Below are 18,924 nucleotides of genomic sequence, written 5' to 3'. Positions count from 1 at the left end.
TATCAGTTTTGGTGCAGCTGCTGTACCAGGCTATCATTGCAGTTTGTTAGGATGCTCTCTGTGGTGCATCTGTAAAAGTTGACAAGCAGCTCTTGGGGGAGGTTGGCTCTCCTTAGCGTCCTCAGAAAATAAAGGCGTTGTTGTACCTTACCCACCACTGCTGAGGTCAGCCCAGGTGAGGTCCTCTGTGATGGTGACTCCCAGGAACTTGAAGCTGGGGACTCTCCACAGCCTCTGTGTTGATGTGGACAGGACTATGTGTGGTCTTATTGGTAGTCCTAAAATCCACGATAATCTCCTTGGTCTTTTTGATATTTAAAACCAAGTTATTATTGGCGCACCACTCTGTCAGGTTCCGAACCTCCTCCCTGTGTGCGGCTTCGAAAAATTATACGAAAGCTACATAACATAGGCCTACACCTCCAATAAACACAAATGATTTGACGTCCACAAGTGCATTTCAGCAAGATAATGTTACAAGAATTCACCTTGTCAGCTGACATTGAGAGTTAACTAGTAGTTAGCCAGTTGCAAGCGACTTCTGTCCTACTCCACAAAAAAATCAAAGTACCGGACATAGTTATGGTGCAAGCCTTATTAGCCTACCGTTTTGTGTTGCGCTCGTTGTGGGCGCAAATGACTCTTCAACTGATAAACCACCAATGCATTTTTTATCGAATATGATCGGTGTAACGGCAGCTGCAAACTCTTTTGGCTAACTGTTTCTGCCCTTTATTTTGTCCTGATATTCCCATCGCACTCCCTCTGGCGGTGCGCGTCGGACGCAGCTTAGAAAGGATCCTCCACAAGCGACTCCCTGTTCAGAAGATGGCGGAAGGCGAGCTGAACGTGGATAGCCTCATCTCTCGGCTCCTGGAAGGTAGGATGCGATTACGTTTTGCCTCGGTCTTCGCAGCTGCCGATGGCTCAGGAGATTTCGTGGCGTTTTGGAATTTCAAATGCATAAATGTAGTGTTAAAATTAATAGAAAATCAAACGCTAACCTATAACGAAATTGTACTATAGCTAGCGTAGCTATCTGAAGCGTATGTCGGTTCTGCCTTGGCTTTGGATGGCTAGCTTGCAATATCGGGAAAAGGGGTGCACGGAATATGAGTCCTGCTCTCATTCCTTTAATTACCCCCGCATCATTTTATTTTATGAAAGTATGAACGTTGCGGTTGCAGTTTTGGGTGCTGTTATTTTGCTGACTACCTAACGGGGTTACCAGTTGCTAGCTAGCTACGATTGGCGTGTCAGATGTTTTGGACTGCATGGTAATACGCAAGTTGGCTGGCTAGCCAGCCAAGTAAGGCTAACGTAGCTAGCTTACATTTTTCTTTTGTTGATCAGTAAATACAGCGCTACCTAGTTTGGGTTAATTTAGCTTGATACTTAGCTGTGGTACCATATAATATTTTGCCAGCTAACTAGTAATCACTGGTGATCGTTTGAAACGTTAGACTAAATACATTGGTTTTTAAAATAACCATTTTACAGTAGCCTATCAGTGATATAACGTTGTCAGAGCGAATCCACCTTAACAAGGATTATTGCAAAATGTCTGAGTACCTAGTATACGTCCACCAAACATTGCACTCGAACCGTGGACAAGTTGGTTGTCAGCTTCATGTGAATTTGGATCTTCGATGTAACGTTACGTCAGCTCGGTATACATCTAGATAGTTAGTCTAGTTAATTATTTAAAAATGAGTTGAAAAGCAAACTGAATGGCATTCCATGTCATTAGCCCAGCCTAACTAGCTTTTCCTAAACACTGTCTCAAATGAGATTTCACTGATCTGTTGATATTCATTGCTCTTTACAAATAATATCTACGTGACTGACGCACATTTTCGGATTGCGGAATTAAAAAAAAAAAAACATTTAGGGTAGAGGATAGGAGAGGGGGAGAATATATCTCTTTTGCCAGCCAACTAGCTAGTGTGTTCACTGCACACACCCCCTTTTGCACGGTTTTGAAGGATGGTCGGTTAGGCATTCTGACCGCCTGGTAGAGGGGGCGGTTCCCGGGTGATAGCGCTTGGGTAGCGGCAACACGCAGGGCTGCCAGTAGTTTGGGATACAGCGTTAACCCTCCAGGTCCACAGTAAAACGTAGAACTGTGTTTAGCCCTGATATTTAAAGGGGCATTGGTTTATTTATAATGTGATGTCAGTAGTAACGAGTCTTGAAAGCCATTGTGTGTGTTAAATATAGTCTAGAATTGTGTTATTAGGGGTTAAAGAAAAGCGAATTGTCCCGCGAAAACGCCTTTGAGATATGTAGCGAAATTCTGTGTTTAAATTGTTTTGTCTCCGGTATTATTTCTTAGAATAAAGACTACTGGTAGTTTTCGTGCTTAGATCACAAAATGTGTTGTCTGCTAGTTTTTATTTTATTGCATTTTTAAAGCAATGAGGTGGGTTGGAGAGGAGAGGATGGTGTGTTTCGTTCCCGCACAGTGGTGTGGGTGGAGACTGGGAGGAGTCGCCTCGGAGCGAGCGGTCCTCCGGCAGCCCCACACAAACCTCTTTGTTACTGCCAGGACCACATGCAAGATGCCGCAGCGTTACAAATCAGGCGCTTTGCCATCTTTTAGCACAATGATGTATGTGGGCATGGGGAAAGAAAAAAAACAGCATGACGGTTGCTCGACTTGCAGGGCATGGGACATGCTTACCATGGAACAGTCAATTGTATTAGTTATTTTAATAATATTTTTAATATTCAAAGACCTCACGCACATACGTTGGTGTTCCAAGGTAGTGTGTTTCAACTGGAAGATGGACTTCAGTAGCCCTTAGCCTAGTCACATTTGAAGCCTATATTGTTCTTTTTTTCCCCCACTCACAGAGCTCTTTTGTGAGGTTTGAGTGACACACACCACAAACAAGCTTTCCTGCTACTAGCTTTCTATCCTTCAAGCTTCGGTCCATCGTTAATAACCAGCTACAGAGTGTTAATCGAGTGGGAACAGCAGTGAGGCAGGTTCTCGGGACTGTGTGTAGTTTCCGCAGTATAGCTGTCATTAATGCTGTAACCATAACACTAATCCATTATTTTGCTCGAGACCAGACGGAGTAAAAAAGAAAATCTCTTATACTGGCTGCATTATTGTCAGTGTAAAACTGACACCCAACACTGGCACAGGCTGATACAGACTTTGTAAGCATGTTTCAGCTACAACGGACACAACTTTACCTTTCAGGCAAAAGCTCAGGTGCACCTGCTGGTAGTTTGAATTAGATCCCATCTGCCTCTCCTGCAAGCCAGTACGTCATTATGTGTCATTCATTTTGAAATGGTTAAAAAAAAATCAGGTAATGACACCAGTGTATTAGGGCATGTCCTTGTTAGGACAAATTTCTGTGGTCACGCTGAAACGCAGATTGTGGTTTTTTTTTTTTTTTCTGCAACATCAGAAGTGGTTGTGGCCTGGAGGTCTGCCAAGCAGAAGTCCGTAGCTGCTCTATTCGCGGCTTTTGAGGGTGGCCTGAAGGCAGGTATAACACCAGGAGAGCTACGACAGCTGGCTCCCCAACACGTGAGACTGAAGACACTGCAAGGACGCTGTCTGTGAACGCCCGCCGATGCGCGTCTGTTGACTGCCAGTCACTTTGTTGCCGAGCGACAGTAGGCAGGGGGTTTGCTTTTTAAGGTTGCTTCAGCTCTCTGTAGAGAAGCACCGATGAGTGTACATGTTTTTGATGCATTACTACCTAACTACCGCTGTGTGTGTAGTGTGTAGTTTTTAGTGTGTGTCCAGTTAGTTGTGATCTTATCGTGGGTGCCACATGAGGTTGTTAGCATTTCCATCACAGAATTTTCCTAAATAAATTCAGTCTGGTTTTTTTTTTTTTACATATTTAAAAAAAATACCCGAAGTGAAGCAGCACTGACCTTCACCAGCAAAATCACCATAGGTTAAGGGTAAAGCTTCTTAGTTGACGCATAATGACTGTTCCTCTCCAGAAAAAAAAAAATGGAGCCCCTGACTCACATCTAACATGTTGTAAGACAGTGGGGTTTGGGCTAATCCTCACGTTCTGGCTTCCATGATGGTGTCCACATTGTGCAGTAAGAGATTTCATAGGGGCATGACTGCTGAGCAGGAAGTGTGATCATTAACTGGGAGGAACAAGGAAGCTCACCCCCCCCCCCCCCCTCCCCATTTTGTCATTTTCGATCTGCGGGATTTAATTAAGAGGAGAGGAGGATTAGCGGGTTTCGATTTGAAGGGGAGAGTGGATTTGAAAGCGATCGGGGCCAAATCAGAAACGCTGCGAGTGTGATAATCTGGCTCAGATTGCTTCGTGTTGATGCCCTAATCCTTTACCCTTCGAAGAGATGGAGGGGTGAAGAGGATTGGGAGGACAGGTAGGTTTGTCAAAGGGGCGGTCAGGCAGGCGAATTCCCTGGCAGCCGGGGCTGAACGTGTTGGCGAGGCAAAGGCGTCGTGTGCAGCCTGAGAGCTGCCCCACCGAGCCCGTGAGTGAGGGAGGCTCTGCGCACACGCATCAGGGAGCGCGTCTCCAGGGCGCTGCCTCAGTGGCATTCGATTTGCACGCTGACCTCCACTTCGGTGCCGTTTCGGTCCTCGCGGCCGCCATTCCCACTCAAGAGGGCGGCGCCTTTCCGATTTTCCGCCGATCCATCTCTGCACGTGATGGATGCAGAGGTTGAGAAAAGCGACAGTGACAACAGGTTTATGACGGCATGTGACGAGCGTCTGAGAGCCGTGACTGTTTGCTTCAGACGGTTTCAGAGCAGGCTGGCCATCGGCCAGAGGGTGCTTTCGTCCAGCTGAAGGTGCCCCAAACACGGCCCTTCTGAGAGTAACGTGAGGCATGGGTCACTCTGTCAGATTGACCTCCTTCATGTCACTCAAATAGCAGAGAGCAGAGACTTAAGGGCACGTGGACAGAATCACTTAGCGTTTGGTGTCGTCTGCCAATGGCGACCGGGAGCCCACAGCAGCAGAGAACATTGGCTTCGTTCCTCTGGGGATAGGGGCAGATGCGTTGGCCGCGATCCCCCTCACCACTTTCGGTACCCTGTGACTCGCCAGGCACCAGCGTGCGGCTCGGATGATAACGGTGGAGTAGCGCCTATCCTCCAGTTAGCAGCCACTTGGCGTTAGTGCACTGTGGGACTGGAGGTGTGAAAAGCATTCGCGTTGGTGTGCGGCTGCATTGGAGAACTGCCTCTTGCAGTCTGCGCTTCGACAGGTGCTGCAGATGACACTGTGAGACAGACCGAATATGAATCGCAAAAAGGGGAAAAATGCCAAAAAAAAAAAAAAAAAAAAATCCCTTGGTATTTTCACTCATTTGCAAAGTTTACCCCCCTTAGCGTTGAAGGTATTTGTTTAATTCCGTGAAAACAAAAAGGTTCCAGAGGGGAAGAAGTCCTCTGAAATGCCAGTGTAGTAGGAGTGAGTCACTGCGGGAAAGCAAACCTGAAATTTGATCCCAGGCGTGACCCAGCACCTCGATTAGGTCAACACCTTTTTTTTTTTTTTTTCCCCCCTTTTGTCTCCATTGTGCTGATTGTCCTTTTGGGCTTTATAGTAACTCTGATCTGTCGGTTTGAAACCGAATCCCTGTTCACCCTGTGCTTGCCTTTCTCATATACCACGTATCCTAAGCGATGCCTGCAGCAGGACTCGCAGTATGCCTCGTCTCTACTGCTCAGGTTACAGACTGACTCTAGACTCGCTGACAAATTGCGATTGCCTCCATTGGCAGTCAAATCTGTCTGACACTGTCAGTAATGTCACTGACCCAGACATCTTGAATGTCGTGCCAGTTGAATTTAACATGTTTGTAAATGAAGTCACAGTACTGTGATAGATTATGGATTATACCATACTTAATAACTGCTTAATAATTGCTTAAATACTGAGTTCTAGTTACCTCTAGTTAGCTGTTTCCCCTTCCACATAAATGTATAAGCTTGTTCAGCATCCAGTGTCAGTTCAACATCCTGTTTATAACCAGATTATGGCTAAAGATACAACAGCAATAGTGCTGAATTATTCCTACTGAAAGTGAGTTATCTGTAGTATTTGGGCAACCAATATATGTGCTCTTTATATATGAAATGATTAAGTGCTAAACCGTAATGTATAACAACATTAGCATTTGTGTTTGTGCAAATAGCCACACAAACATCGCTGTATATCCAAACCTTGAAGGTTGTAATATAAATACAGGTCATAAGCTAATACACAATACAGTGCTTTCTTGTCAGATAATGACTGATAATGAGATAATGAGAGCGAAAATACGAGAAGGAAACTTGGCAAACTTGCTGGTTAGTCTAGTTATATTGAAGCAGACAACATTTAATTTTTACATTACTGCAGAAAATGAAGGTAGTCATCAGTCCTCAAAGACTTTGGAGCAAGTCGCTGTGGTTTGTGATGGCCTTCTGTTCTGCGTTTTTCACAACATGCTCTCCTTGAAGTATCCAGCACAGACATAAAAGTATAACACAATGGATTACTTCCACAGTGAGTAATGAACAGTTAAAGGGTGGGGTAAAATTCAAGTGAAGAGCCACCTCCTTGGAGCCATGTGATGAAAATATGGGATCAGTCTGAACGCATCCGGTTTGGTTAAGCTAAGTGGCAAGCATAACAAAAAAAGCTTCACAGCTGCTTGTGCTTTTTGCCTTGGTCTGACTGTGGAGTCTTTTTTAAGCACAGCGATAAACCTGTCTAGCAGGAAAGTTAATCTGATCATTTACTGTTTTTGGAGGATTTGAACAGTGTACCCAACTGCATCACACCACAGGTTTGCCCTACCCAGTTATGTAGGCTTCTGGTTGCCTGTTGTTGAAGACACAGGCCAGCTTCAAACTCTCAAGGTCTAAGGCCGTAAGGGCTCAGTCTGTGCTGGGAAGTAGCGTTTTAACCAACCATGCCACTTGGGAGCGCTATCGAGCGCACTTTTCACCACCTGTGTGCCGTGCAGGTTGTGAGCATTGTCTCTTAAATGAGACCAGAAAAGGGAGATGATTTAACGCAAGTGAGCTAAATCTGGCCTCTCCTGGGAGGCAGGGCCGGACCCACTAACTGGCACAGGTACAGGGAGTCCTCAGCGGACTTTGCCCTTAGAAAGCTACTCGCTGGCTAAATGAATAGAATACAGTCAGCCCTGATTGAGGATTCTGGGAAGGTACTCTAATTCGGATTTTAGCTTACGAAGCCCAGATTGAAAACAAAATTCTCCTTTTAGAATGTCCACTCGTTCGTCGGTTGCAAGCGTTGCGTGGGTGCAGCGGCATTGATAAGTAACTGAACACCTCTTGGCGCAATTTGCAGGGTGGAGACCAAGTGGAAATTAATATACGCCTGTTTGATTCTGCAGCATTAGTTTCAAATGGCAAGAAAGGGAGTTGTTCCGCTTTTCGATGTCTTACTGTGCCAACATCATGGTTTGGCAACAATAACCCAGAGCCATCTGGCTAAAAAGCGTTGTCTCCCCTCTCACGGTCCATTTTTGTGGGTTTGGCTGGGTGAGGTGGTTTAGCAGGCCTGTGTTTTCTGATGTGTTTTTTGCCGGTTTTCTGTCTGAAGGACAACCCTCTCTTCCCTCCTTATCGCCCCTCTCAGAGTGGCATGGATCTCGTGCCTAAAACTGTTAAGAGCAACTGACATTAAGGTTGCCTGTAAAAAAAAGTAACCCCATTGGCCAATGCAGACAGAAAGGGCGGGGCCAAGTCCGGACCGGGCAAATCACAGCTGCAGCTGCTGTGTCTGTGACTGACCTGGTCTCAGCGTGTGCAGTGTTGCACGTCTTGCATGAGCGTGTGGCTGTGCTCACCATATACTTCAATACTGCCCAGTGTTACAGTTGCTCCAAGGCCGTAAGCAGTTACGTAAAAAGGTACAGTTAATTAAAAGTAACAGGTTTTTAATACATGACTGGGTGAATTGCCAGTGATAGAAACAGTAGAGTTAAGACATGGGGGTGGAGAGGATGAAGAGGAAGACAATGATGATGATGGTGGGAATGATGAAGGTGAGAGTGATGGTGTAAAATGTAAATAAATTTGTGTGTGTGTGTGTGTGCGCATATTTTTTGGTTAATTTTTGTTTTGTTCACATATTTATGTGAAAATTGCTTTGGCAATACTGTACACGTGTGTGGTCATGCCAGTAAAGCTTATTTGAATTTGAAACTTGAATTTGAATTTGAATTTGGTGATGTAACCAATGGTGATTTGAGCGATGATGGTGTGATTGTATTGTGGCGGAGCTGAAGAGGATGATTACAATGGTGAAGTTGGTTAGAATGATGATGATGATGATGGTGATGAAGACCGTCCGCTCTGCCCCTCTGCAGTGCGAGGATGCCGTCCGGGGAAGATTGTGCAGATGACGGAGGCGGAGGTTCGCGGACTCTGCATCAAGTCCCGCGAGATCTTCCTCAGCCAGCCCATCCTGCTGGAGCTGGAGGCACCGCTCAAGATATGCGGTGAGTACAGCACTGCCCATCTCCGCTCTCTGCCCGTCTCTCTCTCCATCACTCTCTCCATCTCCCTCTCCCTCTCCCTCCATCTCCATCTCCCTCTCCCTCTCTCTCTCCCCCATCGCTCTCCCTGTCTCTGCGCTCACTGTCTCTCTCCCCATCTCTGTCTTTATCTCTCCATCTCTCTCCCCCCAGCTCTGTCTCCGCTCTCTGCCAGTCTCTCTCCACCCTCCACTCTCCTTGTCTCCACTCTCCCCTTTTCTCTCTCTCTCCCCATCTCTGCTCTGTCCCTCTCCTCTGTCCCTCTCTCTCTCTCACTCCCCAGTCACTGGCTCTCTTCTTCTCTCTTCTCTCTCTCCCTCTCTCTCTTTTCTCACCCCTCCCCGTTTCTCTAATCTTTCTCTCACCATCTCCGTTCTCTCCTTCTCCCTCTCTTCCTCTCTTTCTGTCTCGGGCTCTCTCTTCCTCCCTTCTCTCTCTCTCTCTCTCTCTCTCTCACTCACTCCCTCCCTCACTCTCTCCCACTCCTGCCAGTCCAACTGCAGGAGCTCTCTGGATGGACTCCAGATCTGTGCTCCTCTGAGGGCTGTTCCATGTTTAGGCTCCTCTCCCTCCTGGTGGTGGTGAAAGGTGAACTCTCTTACTTTGAGAGAGCCGGGGGCTGATTTCAGAGGCAGTCAAGTGCTAGGCAATCTTAGGTTTCTTCCCCCTACCCACTCGTTGAAGATGTGCTCACGCATGCACACACACAGACACACACAGACACACACAGACACACACAGACACACACAGACACACACAGACACACACAGACACACACACACACACACAGCTTATGCGCTGTTGTCCTCTCCCTGTCTCTCTATTGCTCCCACACAATATCACTCTCTCACACTAATAGCAGCGCATACTCAAAAACTTTAGCTCTCCATCCCACAGACTTTGGTATTCACTAACCGGCCACTTTGGTATTCACTAACCATGCACACACACTATTTCTTCTGCTTGTTTTCAGTAAACCTCTGTGTTTGGAAGGAGGCTCGTTTCTTCCCTTCTTCAGTGTCAGACTTCAGTCTGACATGCTCAATTTGTTTGATTTGTCTGAGCGGTTTTATGTGTGTGTGTGTGTGTGCATGTGTATGCACATGCAAGTGTGTGGCTGTGCATATGTGTTAGCATATGCATGTGTGTGTTTGCACATGTATGCATGTGTGTGAGTATGCATGTGTGTGGGTGCATGTATGTGTGTGTGAGTGTGTATGCCTGCATGTGTGTGGGTGTGTGTGTGTGAGTGTGCATGTATGTGAGGGTATATGTGTGTGTGCGTATGTGAGTAAACGATGATTAACGACCCAGTGGCTCAGTGATGTTATTTAGCGATCGCTCCAGTGGATCGGTGATGAAGTGGTCTGTACAACAGAGACAGCCAGTCACTCTCCTCATCCTGAAGACTCCCCTCCCCCCAGAGCTCCCTTCAGCACACAACCAACCATCTGTTCCCACTCTGGGGAAGAGGTCACTGCAACCACTCTCTGCTCAGACGCAGCGAGAGACTGTTCCTCACTCACATTTTATCTGGTAGTAATTGAAGTACCGTGCTCACACACAGGAAGTGAATCTGTGTGCCCCTTCCTTTCTAACATGGTTCCTCTTCTTTTTACACCCAATGGGAACGAGCATGCTGGAGAACATCACAACCTCACAAATCTCGTTGCCCTTCCCTTGACTTTTTTCAGCCACTTTTTTTTTCATTATGGCCGCCTTCTAGTGAAGTGAATGCGGTCTGACAGTTACTCTTGCAATACAAACTCCTTTCATTTGAACTCAACACCCTGTTTGCGCAGGTCCACATCGGCCCGTGTGGAGTATTACTCCTAAGTCAAATTATGCACACTCTAATTCAGGACAAGTCTTGCCATACATTGCCCATTAGTATTAAATTCTATTTACTGTTCCTTATTGTAGGTTAGAATTGTTCCTCGAAAAATCTATTTCAAATGACGGGCTCGAAAACATTCCACAAGGCGCAGTTTAAACCAGCTCACAGCTTCCTGGATAAGCTGATGCTCTTTGTTATATGTTGGTATTATAGTGCTTATTATTTCCAAATATCAGGAATTTTTTCCATTTTTTAGAGATTTCATAAAGGCTTTTCTTACTGTTTGTTTTTTTTTTTTGAAGAACCCCCCTGAGCTCTTTAATTACTTGTGGGTATTTGCTGGTTTATTTGTCCTAAGTTTTTGTAATTTTCTCAGTATTCTACTTCCATATTTCAATATTATCTAATACTTGCTGGATATCAGATGTAACTGTAGGCATATTTGTGACCGGTTCATTGGTGACGCTCTCAACAAAGTAGTCAGATATCAGCAATACCTAATTTTTAGAGAGCAAAACCCCTTCCCTGTCTTTGAAGCACTTCACCTCCTCTCCAATTTTCCTTTTTTTACTACAGTATTGAAAAAAGTGCTCAGAGTAAATTTCTGGATCTTTGGCGATCGGTTTCTCAAAGAATTAATTTTAACATTTTTTTTTTTTTTACAGTATTGTTTTTTTACAGTATGCAGACTGATTACTGGGGTGAATTCACACTGCATGTCGAGAGCAGTATCTTTCGGTTTTCACTAGTTCTCATTCACGGGATCGCCACCCAGACCCCCATACCCAGTGCATGTTGTTCTTCAGTTCTTTCTTGTCTTATTGAAACGTTAAAGCCTTGTTTTGGAGGCGGTGGCTGTGTTGTGGCCCCGTGACACCAGCTGTGCTGCACGGTCTCTCAGGATTATCACTTTGGATGTGATGAGATGAGTGTGCATGGCTTTTTTTTTTTTTTTTTACTCCTCCGTCCTTCATAGTTGACCCAGTATCGAGACGCTCTGTTGTGATGTCAGGGTATATTCTTAGCCGTAGCTCATTAGTGCTCAGTAATAGGAGTGTGTCCGCCTGTCCGCGGGAGGCTGTTGCCAGGAGACAGACCCCGCCTCCATGTCTGTCCCCCCCTCGCTGCTTTGCTTCCTCTGTCTCTCGCGTCCCGGTCGGGGGTCCCTTCTCACCCCCTTCCCCTGGGCTCCTGCCGCTGCTGCCCCCCCCCCATGTGCCAGGATCTCCTACCTCAATCTCCCCCTCTCCCTCCCCACATATTTATATTTTTATATTTCAAACATCTCTTTCTGTTTTGTTTTTGCCCGGCAGGCACAGTAGAAATATGCTTAGAACGCAAAGCAGTCTGTCTTAGTAGGCTGGTGAACTCCTCCTTCACATACAGGCTCCTTGCTATTCTTGTCGGCTCTCGATCGCCGGCACCAGCAGGGCTACTGCCATTGCCTTGCCTTACAGCCGTAGAGGTGGAGAGAATAGGGGGCCTCCCAGTGGCTCAGCCACTTAAGGCCCTTGGTCTGAGGCCAAGTCCAGCACCCCAGAGACTGAGCTGTGTCATTTGCTGGCAGTGACCAGAAGTCACGACTGTGGCACCTTCTAGCAGCTTGAGACGTGTCTGTGAGGAGCTCAGATGACATCTGTGAAGGTACACCTGTCCTCCAATCAGCACCCACCCTCCTGTGCACCGTGGGACCTGCAGTGTGGGGAAAAAACGGCCAGTGGCTGAGTGTAGGTGGACTGAAGGATTGCGTTCGTCTTACCACAGTGCTTCTGCGGGAGTGTACAGGCTTCTGAGGAGGAGGCAAGCTTAATGTAGCACCTGTGGTGGCTCAAAGAAAGAGCAGAAAGTGGTGTGTAGGGGGAGGAACATGAAGAAAATGCTAAAGAAAGAAAGGTGAAGCAGAGAGATAAAAGGAAAGAGAAGGATGTTCTCCCTGGGAATAATTTCCCTCTCCCTCACTCTCCATCCTCCTCTCTTCCCTCCTTCACCCTTGAAATTTCCTGTGAATACGTTTTTATTGCTACAGTTAAATGACTCTGACTTGCACATGCTTTTTTCACGACTTTTTCATGTCCAACAGGGGACATGAAAGATACACAGGAGTGTGAACTCCACCTCCATATACCAGCTCCTGTGTACCCTCCTCACTTCTGGAGCTTGTAGGGTCACTTCACATCCCCTTTCCTTCCAGAAGAGCAAAGGAACAGGAAGAGGGGAGAGAGAGAGAAAGCGGTATCCTCCCCTGCCTCCACTTACTCCATTTACCTCTTCTCGACCCTTCACCTTTCCCTTGGCTGTCCTTCTGCTTTCTTCAGCTTGCCCCTCTCTCCCTCTCCATTTTCTCTCTCTATCTTTTTTTTTTTCCCACCATCTCCCTCTCTGTGTCTGTGTCTCCGGGTCTTGATTGCCTCTGCCGAAAGGAGGTTGTTTCAAAGTAGTTCAGCAAGTAGAGCAGGATATTAATGGAATCTGGGTGGACTTGGGTCCCCCAAGCATCCTGTCATCGGTGTTGGAGGAGCCCCCGTTTTGGGACGTTCAGGGTCGCAGCAGCCTCTGCCCTTGAGTCTTCAGGGGTCTGAATCAGGATACGGGAAGTTTTCAGAGGTCGCTAGTGAGTCCCTGGCCTGATTGGTTCAGAGCTGGAGAGTCCCTGGCCCAATTGGTCCAGAGCTGGAGAGCCCCTGGTCTGATTGGTCCAAAGCTGGAGAGCCCCTGGCCTGATTGGTCCAGAGCTGGAGAGCCCCTGGCCAGATTGGTCCAGAGCTGGAGAGCCCCTGGCCTGATTGGTCCAGAGCTGTAGCTCAGAATTTAAACCTTTTTTCACCTTGCCGTTTCTGTGTCTTGCATGTAGTCTACCACCAGGTAGGTGTTGCTGCTTTTGATAGATCAGTATGCAGTGAGATTGCAGCCTCTCAGCAGTGTAATGCAAGTGTTTTTGATTCTCCTTGAGCTGAGCAGCTGCAATTATAAGCAGTTCAAGCAGTTTGGAGTTCTGTTGTGTCGGTTGCTGGTTTAAACCCCACCAGATGTGTCTGTGTCTTCTTGGTTGTGTGTGTGTGTGTGTATGTGTATGTGTATGTGTATGTGTATGTGGGTGGGTGGGTGTATGTGTATGTGGGTGGGTGGGTGTGTACGTGTGTGTGGGTGGGTGGGTGTGTACGGGTGTGTACGTGTGTGTGTGTATGTGTATGTGGGTGGGTAGGTGTGTACACGTGTGTGTGTGTGTGTGTGTGTGTGTGTGTGTGTGTGTGTGTGTGTTAGTGAGTGACTGGGTGAGTGAGGGACATCATTAACCTGGATTTACTGCTTGCTCCCCTGGGTGACAGCCCTGATACTGCAGCAGAGCTCGGCTCTATCCAGGCTGCTGCGTGTCCTTGAGCTGGCAGTGGCTGAGTCCCCAGCCCTGACACATGCTCTCAGCATCCATCTCTGTGGCTCCACCGCAGGGCTGGAGATGAGAGCAATGAAGAGGAAATGTACTGGGCCAGGGAGGGGGGGCCGTCACTGCCATTGTCCCTCAGTATCCCACGCTTAGCACTCGCTGTGCCTCCTTCCCTCCCTGACCTCTGTCCTTCCCCCTCTGCCACACCCCCATCCACCCATCACTCACTCTTGCCCTGTGCCCCCCCCCCCCCTCCCTCTTGCCCTGTACCCCATTTACAGTCCTGAAATCTGACAAAAGAGTCTTTAATAAGAATATTTATGATAAAAAAAATGACATTGGATATAATTAGTGTGGAGTCGACATAGTGAGAGCCAGTTAGGTGTTCTAAATGTAGAGGTTCCTTCCCACAGCCTTTGCTCCATGCTTACTGTGGTCTCCCCTCAGGTGACATCCATGGGCAGTACACAGACCTGCTGCGCCTCTTTGAGTACGGGGGCTTCCCCCCGGAGGCCAACTACCTGTTCCTGGGGGACTACGTGGACCGAGGGAAGCAGTCGCTGGAGACCATCTGCCTGCTGCTGGCCTACAAGATCAAATACCCCGAGAACTTCTTCCTGCTGAGAGGCAACCACGAGTGTGCCTCCATCAACCGCATCTACGGCTTCTATGACGAGTGTAAGAGACACACACACACACACATTCCTCCATCAACCGCATCTACGGCTTCAACGACGAGTGTAAGACACACACACACACACACATTCCTCCATCAACCGCATCTACGGCTTCTACGACGAGTGTAAGAGACACACACACACACACACACACACACACACATTCCTCCATCAACCGCATCTACGGCTTCTACGACGAGTGTAAGACACACACACACACACACACACACACATTCCTTCATCAACCGCATCTACGGCTTCTACGATGAGTGTAAGAGACACACACACACACGTATTAAATGTGTAAACTCTCTTAGGGACATTTTAATTTTTTACAGGATCTTTTGTATGATGACTCCTGTGAAATGTTGGGAGTATTCCGTCTGTTCTCTGACCCTGTCTCTCTCTCCTGTCCTTCAGGCAAGCGCAGGTTTAATATCAAACTGTGGAAAACCTTCACAGACTGCTTCAACTGCCTGCCCATCGCCGCCATCATCGATGAGAAGATCTTCTGCTGTCATGGAGGTGCGTGTGTGTGTGCGCGAGTGTGTGTGTGCTTTTTGCATGTGTGCACGCACATATGTATTTATTTTAGTCAGTGAAAATGAATAAATGAGCTTGAAGGGTCAGAGAAGACATTTCCGTGAGTCGTGTGGTTCACAGTCTGGATGAATGAGTTGTTCTAATGTTCTTGAGTTGTACCTCTCTATCACTGTGACCTACTGTGCGTGTGACAGGTTGCAGAACTTCCTCAAAGGCTGGTGTCACTCCTGTTTGCTTTTCTGACTTCTTCCTCCCCCTTCTCTCTCTCTGTCTCTCTCTGTCTTCCTTCTCCTGGCTTTCTCCCCTAGGTCTCTCTCCTGACCTGCAGTCCATGGAGCAAATCCGCCGAATCATGAGGCCCACCGACGTCCCTGATACAGGTGTGCATGTCAGCGCTTCTGCGTGTTCGTGCTCAGGGTGTCCATTATCATCAGTGTGTGGTGTTCCCTGTGTGTGTGTGTGTGTGTTGTGTGTGTGTGTGTTTGTGTTTGTGTTTGTGTTTGTGCGTGTGCGTGTGCGTGTGCGTGTGTGGGTGGGTGCGCGCATGTTCCCCAGAAGCTAGCTAACTATGAACCTGCTGGCTAGCTAGCTGGCTGTGCAGCTTCATTTTGTGGTTAAAATTTTTATATAGCCACTTGTGCATGTGTGTGTGTGTGTAAATCATGTTGGTGCATGCCTGTGTGTATGATTTGTACCCTCTCTGGCAGGTCTGCTGTGTGACTTGCTGTGGTCAGATCCGGATAAAGATGTGCAGGGATGGGGGGAGAATGACCGGGGAGTGTCCTTCACCTTCGGGGCCGACGTGGTCAGCAAGTTCCTGAACCGTCACGACCTGGACCTAATCTGCAGGGCGCATCAGGTACTGACCCCCAGCTGGACCATGTGTGATGACCAGGCTCAGGTGGCCTTACCTGGATAGTATGTGTGTGTGGAGAGGGTCAGTTACTGAACCCAAGCTGGACCGTGTGTGCGAACCATGTTGGGTTAACTAATTGGTCTGTGCATACAAGCTGTGTCAGACACTAAACTTGACTGCACCATAAGCGCAGTATGTATCAGGTACTGGACCCGATCAGCAACACATGTGCAGACCACACTCAGATACTGAACCCGAATTGGACCATGTTCATGTGCTCATATATCTATATCTGTATAGGCCTGCTATATTTTAGCAATGTTACGTTGAATAAACTAGATGTGATGTATGTAGCAGGGTTGTGTTGTACACAATATCTGCACAATATACCCGTGCTACTCAAAATAAAAGCAACATATACATCAGTTGTGTGATATTGTAGCAAGGTAGTGTGGGATAAAGTGTATGTGCTGTGCAGTAATAGGGTTGTGTTGGATGAATTGTATGTGCTGTGTATAGCAGGGTCATGTTGGATGAATTGTATGTGCTGTGTATAGCAGGGTCATGTTGGATGAATTGTATGTGCTGTGTATAGCAGGGTTGTGCCGGATGAAGTGTATGTGCTGTGTATAGCAGGGTTGTGCCGGATGAAGTGTATGTGCTGTGTATGGCAGGGTAGTGTTGGATGAAGTGTATGTGCTGTGTATAGCAGGGTCATGTTGGATGAAGTGTATGTGCTGTGTATAGCAGGGTCATGTTGGATGAAGTGTATGTGCTGTGTATAGCAGGGTAGTGTTGGATAAAGTGTATGTGCTGTGCAGTAATAGGGCTGTGTTGGATGAAGTGTATGTGCTGTGTATGGCAGGGTAGTGTTGGATGAAGTGTATGTGCTGTGTATAGCAGGGTAGTGTTGGATGAAGTGTATGTGCTGTGCAGTAATAGGGTAGTGTTGGATGAAGTGTATGTGCTGTGTATAGCAGGGTAGTGTTGGATGAAGTGTATGTGCTGTGCATGGCAGGGTAGTGTTGGATGAAGTGTATGTGCTGTGCATGGCAGGGTAGTGTTGGATGAAGTGTATGTGCTGTGTATGGCAGGGTAGTGTTGGATGAAGTGTATGTGCTGTGTATAGCAGGGTAGTGTTGGATGAAGTGTATGTGCTGTGCATGGCAGGGTAGTGTTGGATGAAGTGTATGTGCTGTGTATGGCAGGGTAGTGTTGGATGAAGTGTATGTGCTGTGTATGGCAGGGTCATGTTGGATGAAGTGTATGTGCTGTGTATAGCAGGGTCATGTTGGATGAAGTGTATGTGCTGTGTATAGCAGGGTCATGTTGGATGAAGTGTATGTGCTGTGTATAGCAGGGTCATGTTGGATGAAGTGTATGTGCTGTGTATAGCAGGGTCATGTTGGATGAAGTGTATGTGCTGTGTATAGCAGGGTCATGTTGGATGAAGTGTATGTGCTGTGTATAGCAGGGTCATGTTGGATGAAGTGTATGTGCTGTGTATAGCAGGGTCATGTTGGATGAAGTGTATGTGCTGTGTATAGCAGGGTTGTGCCGGATGAAGTGTATGTGCTGTGTATAGCAGGGTAGTGTTGGATGAAGTGTATGTGCTGTGCATGGCAGGGTAGTGTTGGATGAAGTGTATGTGCTGTGTATGGCAGGGTAGTGTTGGATGAAGTGTATGTGCTGTGTATAGCAGGGTCGTGTTGGATGAAGTGTATGTGCTGTGTATAGCAGGGTTGTGCCGGATGAAGTGTATGTGCTGTGCATGGCAGGGTAGTGTTGGATGAAGTGTATGTGCTGTGCATGGCAGGGTAGTGTTGGATGAAGTGTATGTGCTGTGCATGGCAGGGTAGTGTTGGATGAAGTGTATGTGCTGTGTATGGCAGGGTAGTGTTGGATAAACAGGACGTGCTGTGTGCTGTTGTCAGGTGGTGGAGGATGGGTACGAGTTCTTTGCCAAGCGGCAGCTGGTCACCCTGTTCTCTGCCCCTAACTACTGCGGGGAGTTCGACAACGCGGGGGGCATGATGAGCGTGGACGAGTCCCTCATGTGCTCCTTCCAGGTAAGATGTGTCGTCACCCCCCCCCCCCCCCCCCCCCCCAATACCGTCACCAGGGTAACTCATTATTCTGGTTACATGGTTACACTGAATACAGTGCCTGTGTGTGTGCGTATGTGTGTGTGCGTATGTGTGTATGTGTATGTGCGTGTGTGTGCGTGTGTGTGCGTGTGTGTGCGTGTGTGTGCGTGTGTGTGCGTGTGTGTGCGTGTGTGTGTGTGTGTGTGTGTGTGTGTGTGTGTGTGTGTGTGTGTGTGTACGGAGACATACACACATACATGCACGCACATGATATCATGCTAACTCGTTCTTTTGTGCTGGAATTCGCTCTGGAGCGTCTGCTAAATGCATGTTACGTAATGTAATATGTAAATATGCAATGCAACTCGGACCTCACATGTGTCTCTGTCTCAGATCCTTAAACCGTCAGAGAAGAAGGCCAAGTACCAGTACGGGGGAGTGAATTCGGGTCGCCCCGTCACCCCGCCCCGCACCACCCAAGCTCCCAAGAAGAGGTGAGCAACAGGGCTTTTCCCTGTGGGCCCTCCTCTGAACACCCCCCCCCCCTTTGCTGCCTCTTGCCCCCAGTAACTCCCCAATGTCTTCTGCCTTCAGGGGGCGCACTTCCACTGACAGCTCTCTTCTTGTATACATGTATATACATTTTGCTGTGACCAATCGTAATATCTTTTTTTTCTCGCTTGTTTGTTGGAATTTTTTAATATAAATGTTGTTTCGTCTGTGTTTTTCTTTCTAAATTCTGTGAGATGTTGCTCTGCTCCTCCTACAAGGTGGTGCAACATAAACCAGGCAGAAAACACCTTAAAAGGCAATGTATACCGTGTGAATAATAACCTTGTTATGAATGCCTTCCTTCAGATGAAAAATTAGATTTTGCTTTGGTCTGTGTGAAACAGTGAAATTCCATATTGGTGTGATTTCAGCGGTTCAGGACAGTCTGTGATTAAAGGAAGTTCTCAGATCAGTGTTATTTTAGCAGTTAAGGACAGTCTGTGATTAAAAGATGTTCTCTGATCAGTG

At 47.3% G+C, this 18,924-nt stretch overlaps 1 protein-coding gene across 1 annotated transcript; it reads left to right on the top strand.

Moving 5' to 3' along the window:
• The first annotated feature begins 799 nt into the window (after positions 1-799).
• LOC118787082 (serine/threonine-protein phosphatase PP1-beta catalytic subunit-like) lies at positions 800-18,535 on the top strand. Its single transcript, XM_036542501.1, has 8 exons — positions 800-880; positions 8,355-8,486; positions 14,189-14,419; positions 14,839-14,943; positions 15,270-15,341; positions 15,669-15,820; positions 17,752-17,886; positions 18,298-18,535. The coding sequence occupies exons 1-8, from the start codon at positions 829-831 to the stop codon at positions 18,400-18,402; spliced, it is 984 nt and encodes a 327-aa protein (XP_036398394.1). The 5' UTR covers positions 800-828; the 3' UTR covers positions 18,403-18,535.
• Positions 18,536-18,924: the final 389 nt, after the last annotated feature.

This window comes from Megalops cyprinoides, chromosome 12 (assembly GCF_013368585.1).
Source record: "Megalops cyprinoides isolate fMegCyp1 chromosome 12, fMegCyp1.pri, whole genome shotgun sequence".
Lineage (NCBI taxonomy): Eukaryota > Metazoa > Chordata > Actinopteri > Elopiformes > Megalopidae > Megalops > Megalops cyprinoides.
Note: the sequence above shows the minus strand (reverse complement) of the source record. Positions and strands in the feature narration are given on the sequence as shown.